Source organism: Corvus brachyrhynchos, unplaced genomic scaffold (genome assembly GCF_000691975.1).
Source record: "Corvus brachyrhynchos isolate BGI_N302 unplaced genomic scaffold, ASM69197v1 scaffold100, whole genome shotgun sequence".
Classification (NCBI taxonomy): Eukaryota; Metazoa; Chordata; class Aves; order Passeriformes; family Corvidae; genus Corvus; species Corvus brachyrhynchos.
In genome coordinates this window covers 1,057,833-1,067,087 of record NW_008236230.1, presented here as the reverse complement: position 1 = coordinate 1,067,087, position 9,255 = coordinate 1,057,833, and the positions used below count along the sequence as shown (strand labels likewise).

The 9,255-nt window shown below is 42.7% G+C and overlaps 1 protein-coding gene across 1 annotated transcript in view; it reads left to right on the top strand.

The window, feature by feature from the left end:
* The first annotated feature begins 4,177 nt into the window (after window positions 1–4,177).
* Window positions 4,178–9,255, top strand: part of BMP6 (bone morphogenetic protein 6) — a 26,752-nt gene continuing 21,674 nt past the window's right edge. Inside the window, exons 1-2 of the mRNA XM_017746907.1 lie at window positions 4,178–4,230; window positions 6,065–6,301. Of these exons, the coding sequence (XP_017602396.1) occupies window positions 4,178–4,230; window positions 6,065–6,301 (290 nt within the window). The remainder of the gene's footprint in view (window positions 4,231–6,064; window positions 6,302–9,255) is intronic.

The window sequence follows — 9,255 nt, the reverse complement described above, 5'->3', positions numbered from 1 at the left end:
ACTACTTCCAGGAGCCATCTGTTTTTGCTGCTGGCCTCATCTTGAACCTGCAGGTCCACCTAGAGCAACGTAACTTCTGCTTCCTTGTTTAACAGCAGAAAGTACCTGTAAAGCCTTTTAGTCTCCTTCCTATTTGAAGACATTAAACGGGTACATGGTGCTCTTTGGGTTGTACTCTGCAGTTTTTTAAACAGTATTTAGGAAATGCTGCTTATTTTAGGAAGAAATGTCAGCTTTAATCATTAACAGTGCTTCTGCAGTTGTGATCATCTGTCAGTGATGTGGGACTGTCTGGGAGACTTGGTATCTCTTTTTAGATTGACCTGATGGATTTGGAAAATACAGACAAGCCTTCAGGCATATCATGGGCATCTCTTCAGAGTAAAAATGTGCTGCAGACCCCACCCACGTAGATCAAACAGAAGGCAAACAGTAAGACCCAAATGAAGACCGAGTCTTGCTCTGAAGCTGGATGTCACTCAGATTGGGTGTACAAACCCCCATATTCTTGCTCTCTTTTGCTTCAAAAGGAGCAACTAGCAACTGTGCTCCAAGATTGAGGAGGGGGTAGTTCAACTTACATAAAAATTTTGCTCTGTGCAAGCCATTGTCAGCCACTATTGAAGAAATTCTGGTGAACTTCTGGCCACTGTAAGTTCACAGCAGTAGATCAGTCATATATGTACATGGTCCATTTATTAGAGGGGACTGTTGAAGCTTTGGTAATGCTTAAAGCATTTGAGGCCTAATACACTGCTTCATTGCTCCAGATGTGATAAACGCTGTTGACTTAGAGCAGAAATTGGTGATGTAATATGGAGGAATTGCCTTTGTGCTGATTATGTAGATGTGGTGGTGAATCTCCTGTTAGGAATTCCAGTTTTCAGCTTTTTTTCTGATTTGATTTGGGAGTGGGTCATGTGTGAAGGCTGAGAAATGAGTAGGAATGGCTTACATTTGTTCTCAAACTGAATTAGTGAACACTTATGCAAAACCCACTTTGCATAAGCAGGCTATGAATCCTGGGTGCTTTTTCTGGGGCATGGTAGCTGTGGCCCTGCAAAACCAAGTCACCATTAAAGATCTTGATGTGCAAAAGATTCTTCAGTAGTTTCAGCTTCTCTGGGGTCAGGACAGATGCAGAATGGCCTGCCCTAAATAGTCCTATCTTATTAATTTGCAACCCACTCCTTCTCTGTGCCCTCCAAGGAGCCACATTGTCATGGAAATCATAATTATTTATATAGGAAATTTATTTTTAAAAATTACTTCTGGAGCTCTAGGTTAGTATTTTTGGCTTTATTACCTAGAGTTTGAACTAGAGACTTTCTTAAGCCAGTATTTTAATTCTCACCTGAGCACCTGACCTAACACTTTCCTCAGCAGCTGAGAACTGGAGAAAATCACCAGATACCATGATACTTGGTGCTGCTGTTCTAAGTGAAAATTGTGTTTCCTCTGGAAAGGCTGTTGACCTCTTATTTCTGCATACTGGTTTACTTAGATCCAAAAAGAAATGCTTAAAATTCCTGTGCAGAAGGAGAGTTTGTTTCCATGACTGTCATTAGGCTTATGTTTCCTTTGGTCCAAGGTGTGTGCAACACAGTCAGATGGAAGTAGGATGGTATAGTTACCAAAGTAGATGTGTTAATTTCTCAATTAATTTTTTTTTTCTGTGCAGTGTTTTTAAAGTAATAAGTATTGTAAGCAGCATGCTATTTTTAAACCAAGGACATTTTGTGCTGAAATTGGCTATTGCAACACTGGGTTAGAATTAGAATACACAAAATTCAAAACCACAGTAACCCTAATTTTGCCATTCTTGCCTTTTTAACTGCTCAACAATAGTGCTGTGTTTGTATAGTATTTAAAAATATTTGTTAAGGGGAATGTAAAGAGCTACTGGCAGGCTTCTCTGTTAACTGTTTCTGTACGCTCTGCTAGTCTGCTCAGAAATGGGCTCTCGTGAAAACTCGGGGGTGAGTCCAATTTCCAGAGCTCACACCTTCCTTTGCATTGCAAGCAAAGGAGCAGCCACCAGCCAGGATGGGGGCAGACCTGCATGGTGGAGTGGGCAGTCCCTCTGGCTCATGATGGGCTAAAATCTCTTTATGGCATCTTGTTTGCCAACTCACCCTGATATGTGCAGGCCTGGATTTGTAGTCTCCAAGGACTTACTCCAGCAAAAAAAATAGTAATGTTCAGGATAATACAGTCTGACCATGAAGATTAATTTTATAGGCTATAGTTCATGCCATGACTGTACAAACACTGGTTTTGCCTGGCTTGGTCCTGACATTCCAGCCAGCACTCTGGGAAATAGTTATGGGAGCCCAACACCACTCAGGGCTTCTACCTCCCAACCTACCCCAGCTGTGAGCTGCCTCATTTTCCCTGCAAGAGCTTTGCACAGTTGGGGCATTCTTATGTCCATCTTCAGATGGAAATTAGCTTCGGATTTCACATCACCGGTCAGTCTGACCTGAAGGTATTCATGTGGAAAAAATAATAACGGGAAAGCAGCTTGAGAAATGATTTCTGCTTTTTGCTGTTGCCTTGCATTTTGGTGTATGCTGTCTGTATTTTGAATACAAGCTCATATGATGCATTGTAACACGTTAGCAATCCAGACTGGGTAATCCTGGGAACCAGCAGCTTGAATCTTGCCTTTCCAAATTTTACTGTTCTAAAACTTGACTTCTTTGTTAAAAATGAAGTTTCCAGGGGGCAAAAAGCCCCCAGAGGAGGATTGTTGGCATTTTATATTTTTAAGCTGTCTTGCTGAATGAAAACAGTTGATTATTAGCTTGATGGGGTGACAATGAGTATATAGAACTTAAATATCTCACCACTCCCACAAAGAAAAAAAAATCCACCCTCCATTGTATCATGGGGAGATACATAGCCAGAAAGACTTTCCAACTCATTAAACTTTTATACTTGCTTCATACAAGGTTAATGTAGGCTTTTTTCCATCCTCTGATGTTGTTGGGCTGCTTCTGAACTGATCACAGTGGAGGACAGCATCAGCTTAACATCATTTCTTTCTTATAACAGAAACCTGCCATTCTTAGAATAAGCAGAATTGCTTAATCTGAAGGATTAAAAAAAGATTTCCTTGTTTTTGTGTTCCAGGCTGTTTATTCTGCCAAGCCTGATAACGAAATCAGTCTGAATGTTTCCCCTGTAATCAGTTTAGTCAGCTTCTATGATTGTGTGGTGTATTTGGGCAAGGACAGGGATAAAGGAAGAAAGTTCGAAAAAAACAGGAAAATACTATTGTGAATATATCAGGCAAGTTAAAAACTGGGAAAGGGTAATTGGAGTCAAGCATCATACCTGCTGCTACTTGTCATGCTCTGTGGTAGATGTTTTGGTGGGCTTTTCTTCCTCATGTGGCTTGTGTTTGACTTTTTAGAAGAGGAGTGTGGGAAAATACTGATTTAAAGGACTAGAGTTTGGTTATATCACTTTTAAGCTGCGCATTTTGTGATGATTAGTGGAGGTTGGGCCACTGTAGCTGACTTGAGGTCAGAAAGGAACAACAAAAAGTGATGTTTGGGCTCATTATGAGCCCATGTTGTGTGGGATAGCTCCAGGCTCTCTCCTGTGCACTTGGAGAGACCATGTCGCATCTTGATGTGGGCAAAAGCTGGCAGGAAGCATTGCTGCCTCTGGTGTAATTTTAGCTTTCTGGCATGCTGATGGAGTTCTGTTGCTTATCCTCATTGTGTCCTTCCCCTTGCCCTTCCTGCTTCTTCTTTATCATTCTTTGCCATGGGCCTGGGGAAAAGCCACCTCGCTGCACCTCTCCTGCAGGTCAGCTCATCCCTGTGACAGCACGGAAGGGGGTGTGGGTTTCAGCTGGTTGTTGCACCCCTGAGTGAGAATGTAGTGAGTTCTAAATCGAGAATCGTTGCTTCGTATGTGTGCCTCTCCAAACCCATGGATGTAGACATTCCCTCACCATTAATTACATCCTCTTGTCTTTTAGCAGCGAGCAAACAGGCCAAGCTGGGCACGTCCTGCTGCAAGCAGCCCAACAGTTTCTCATTGGTTGGACGCTTGCAAATTTCTCAAAGTACGTGCCTCCTCTCTTTTGGGAAGTGCATCTTGTGGGCCTCTCCTCAGGATGGGGAGTGATAGAGCAGCTCGGGTCCCCTCTCGGAGGGCGTACATGGAAGTGACACCAGTATTGCTGGAGTCAATCCCCATTAAACGCAGGGGCAGGTGCTTCAAAGGGTAGCCTGGATCACCCGTAACCAACAACCAGAGAGGTAACTCCTGGTGGCACTGGGATTGAGTGTTACCATCATTCGCCTTGGTGCAATCTTTGATGGAGATGCTGGGCGTCACGACCTCATTTCTGGAAGTTATAGAGCCCACTCACCCTCGTTTGTCAGTTGTTTGACATCTGAGCTGCTCAGACAGCAGTGAAAGACTGACAAAATTGGCAGCAGTGTCTGACTCTGACAGCAGTTTGAGAATTTGCCTGTTTGCCTTGTGGCAGCCTGTAATGCAGCATCCCTCAGTGTGGTGTTCCACAGAATGCTCAGCAGCAGTCATGCAGAGGTGAAAAGATTTCCAGGCGAGCTTCAAAGAGAAGGATGTGACTAACTGTCTCACAGGGAGCCAGGACGTGGACCCAGCCAGATGAGGCAGCTCACATGAAAGGGCTGCCAAAAGAAAGGGAGAGGACAGACAGAACTCTGACTGCAGAATGAGGAGGAACAGGCAGTTGGGCAAGGTAGAGGGGTCGGTTCCAGCAGCTGGGAGATGTCTGTTCTTCAGGGAGGTAACCTGTGGGTAAAGTGCCGAACCTCAAGCACGTTGGCTGTCATTCCTGGCCCTGTCACAAGCCTCTGCCGCCTGTCCTTGGACAAGTCACTCTCCTGGTGACTCAGTATCCCAGCTGTAGAACAGGCATTGCTGCTTACCTCATGGGGATGTTGGGAGGGTAGGCTCATGGACGCCTTTTCAGTCTGATGTATTAAATGGGGGTGAACAACAAAAAGTGACCACAAAGACAAACATGAAAAGGGATCTGTTCTTCCCTTGCTGCCTCTGAACGTAATCATGTCCCTAATGGTAGTGTAATGGTGACTTATTCGTCACTGACATACACGCCTTCAGTTCCTCTGGTGGGAACAGCTTTTTGTTTTCACTTTTTGTCCCCTCAGGCTTGTAAAGATGTAATTTTGTATGTTTATATAATATGTTAATTTTTAAAGCAATTTCTAGTAGAAAATTAGCAAAAATAACAAACAATTAATCAAAGTCAGACTAAACTGAGATGTAACCAAGTAATACAAGAGTGGGATTAGAAGCAGAGTTTGCAAAGGGAGCCTCAAACAGAAAATGCACATTCTGAGAACTAAAGAAGGAGGAATTCTGTTTTGTGTCTGTCTTAAACCCTTCGCCTGAGAATGTACCCAAGGAGGTCTAAGACCAGAAACCAAAAGGCGTCACTCCTCAGCTCTCTCATTTTCAAATAAGCTTCTGCAAAGGAGGGGGAGCTCTGGTTGACTTTAACACTCAAAATAAATGTCATATTAATTGTATTTGCTCACAAGGTGATTGAATGGCTAGTGCACAAACCCAGGAGCCAGAAAACAGCACATTTTAGGGCATTTAGGGAATTGGTTGACCTGGTGCTATCACTTGGTTCTGCCTTCGCCAGTGTGTGCTAAAGCAAAACGGAATTACTTGTCTCTTCTCTTGGAAGAGGGCTGTGAGACTTATGGAAATGCTGTAAAGAACATGGAGAGTCACAGGTGGAAAATGTTGGGAGTGGTAACAAGCTTCAGACTTTTACACAGGAGCAAAATGCATGGTCATATTTCACCTGTCAAAGCTGGCTTTTCTCTGAAAAATAGGAAAACCCAAAGGAATTGGCTAGAGAAGAGGAACATTCATCTTCACTTAGTACTGTATTTGAAAAGCTTGAATTGCATCAGTTTTGCTGGCACTTGCCAGGGCTATCTTTGGAGAAAAAAACAAGATTCTTGGTTTTTTTGAAGGAACAGGTGGCAGCATGTAGAAACCTTTTGTTGTTAAATTTTAGTCATGGTTCCTTTTTTTCCTTTTCTTTCCTTTTCCCATCTGCAGTTGAGTATGACAAGGAGTTCACGCCTCACCAGCGGCACCACAAGGAATTCAAATTTAATTTGTCTCAGATTCCTGAGGGCGAGGCCGTCACAGCCGCTGAGTTTCGGATCTACAAGGACTGCATTGTGGGAAGCTTTAAAAACCAAACCTTCCTTATCAGCATCTACCAAGTGCTGCAGGAACATCAGAACAGGTATGCAAGAGGGGGCTTGCTCTGTGCCACCAGCTGCTGTCCTGGAGAAGGCTGAGCTTGTGCATTAATGTTGGTAGGACTGAAAATAAATATCAGGTTTGTTCACGTTAACAGGGTTATGTTATTGCATGGTCCTTTCCTTATGGGAAATGGGCATGGTAGAGTGCAAATGAGGGTGTGACTTAGCTGCAAGCTTTGTCTTTAAATAGAGAAAGAATCTGCTGAGAAGCAGTAGATTTTTAAACCACTGCTGGCGTTGCTCTTGTGTACTGAAATTCACATATCCCCTTTCAACTTAATACTGCCAGCCTGTTTGAAAAATACTGGTAATTAGTTCAGACTTTATCTGCTCCCAGCTGGACTTACATTAAAGTAAATAAAGCAGAAGAAAATTCAGCATGCTGATCACAGGTACAAAATCACTTCTGATCTTTCAGTGGCAATGAGAGAGGAAAAGTGATAGAGGCAGGGTAGAAACTGTGACACAAAAATCCAAACAAGTGTTAATGGAGTGATTAATTTAAAAAGAGTAATGTTTCAGAAGGAGGAATCATGTAAGGCTAAAAGATGGAAATATATGGTCAATTAAATGTCGGAGTAATGCTGTGGTACAAAAGTGTTTCATTACTTCTACTGAAACTTGTCAGGACTGTAGCTGTTCCTCTGCTGCAGGCATTAAAAAAAAAAGAAATCAAAACCAGCAGTCTTTAAAAAAAGCTCCATTTGTTTTCTCTGTGAAGGCTTCATGAGTGTTTTTCTTTCTGCTTCTTCTTTCTCCAGCCTTTCCACTGGTATCATTTGGAAGGATTGGCCTTTGATAATTGGCAGTTCTTAGGGCAACATCAAATAGCTTGTGGTTGTTCTGTGGGGAGTGTGGCCTCTGGGGAAAAGAGAGAAATACTTGGGTAAATAGGTGATGGGGAAGAAGGTGTGGGTTTTGGAAGATCAGTGCTCCCTTTGTGCTTCAACTTGCAGATTCATGGAGTGCCTCCTATGGTGATGTGCTTGCTGGTTAGGATGTTACATCAATGCCCACTTGAAGAGCTGATGAAAGTCCAGACATGCAGATTTCGTAGGTGTTAGATATATTGTTCATTCAGAGCCACATTGCAGGAAAAATGGCAAGTGTTGGTTTGCTTTAGATTCCACAAGTAGAGATCCCACCTCTGGAGCTGGAAGAAAACCTCTGCCAGGTGTCTGTGGAAGCAGCTGATACACTGTTCTGTGACAGTCACCGAGGCAGGGCACAGAGTAGGAGAACTGTCAACTTTTATGTGGATATAACATTTTGTTGGAGTAAACTGAGCAAGCAAGTAAGGCAACGTAGAAAAGAGAATAAAGTACAGGATAAAGTACAGGATAGTGCCCTTAGTATACCCTAACAAATATTCCTAACAAATTTACAAACTCTCTGTTCTGAAAGTGGCTGTGTGCAACAATGATGCTGAGACCTTGTATCTCAGTTTCACACACCATACCAGAAGCATGCCAAAATGGGATCACGCTGCAAAGCTGCGACGTGTCATTTGGCATTCTGCGTGTCCTGGGCTTCCCTGGGTGCTTGAGACCTCCCTATGGACAGAGCAGAGGCAGCAGCACCTGGGTAGGGATCACCAGAGTGGTCTCTGTCCAAGAGCTGGCAAGTATTTTGGGTCTTTCAGTTCCCTTCTGCCACATTCCTTCTGCCGTTGCTGGCGGCCATGCCGAGGGGATCCCGCCGCTGGGGCTGGGAGCCGTAGTGCGGCTTCCTCCAGGCCCAGACTGCCAGCAACTCGCCGTCCCTCCTGACAGGGGCTAGGCGTGAGCCACTGACCCAGGGATGAGTGTCTGTAGTTCATTACTAACCTCTGACTCATCCAGTCCCTCAAGGCTCTCTTTTTGTTTCTTTTTCTGCTTTATTTATTTACTTTTACTGGTGGGAAGGAGGGAGGCGTTTGGCTAAAGCATCTTGTGCTTCAGATGAGTCTGTGGGACTTGTCACATCATCCTCATAGAGGTGGGCAAGATGTAGCTCACAGATTCTTGCAGCTGTAGAAAGGACATGCCCTTTTCCATTCTTTTTTCCTTTCAACATAAAGGACTCTTTCATGTATGTGTAAAATATAAAATCATATTTGAAAATTTGTGCTTCTCTATAAATACATGGATAGGTTTGTATTTTCTGTATGTATCTGTTTATACAAGTGCATATATACATTGAATGTTCCCTTTTTATTAAAAATATGTAGACATTAAAAGAATTAAAATAAGACAGTGGAAGTTGCATATTACATATTCAGTGTTATATTCAGTTGAGGTCTGACTCCATTGGCTACAGCTGCCATAGGTTCAAACATTCACCCTCACTGGTGACCTGTGGACTTTGGCCTGTAAGCAATCTTGAAAACAAATACTAAAAAGTTGTATTTAGCTGTTCGCTAATATCTCTGCATGGAGGGGAAAAATGTCTCAGATTATTCTGGTACACCCTAAGAAACTGTATTATTTGAGAGGTTATGGGTTTTGATCATCCGTTCACTTACTTGCTTTTGCTGGGGGAAAAAAAGTCCAAAATGTTTTTTTCTCCCCTTTTGTCTCAGTGGATTAATTTGGAATACAATGTTCTCTTTTCCAGTTCAGAACACTGGAAGGTTAAATTATAAGGAAAAGAAGTCACTGGGTTTTGAAGGAACTTGCTAAATATTTTTAAGGCTTCTCTTGAATTTTAGAAGACATCACATGAGCCAGAAAATAACATCTGCCTTTGACTTAAAAAACCAAAAACTTCTAAAAAAAGTTGTGTCACACTTCCTTTAGACTAATGGTTTTGAATAACAGCCTGACATTTCCTGACATTTTATGACATTTTATTGCATGAGGAGGAGTCTATACAGATCTTGAAGTCTAGCTGGTGAACTAGCAGGTGAGAGAGATGAGTCACACATTTTTTCATCTCTTTCTGCTGACAAATATTC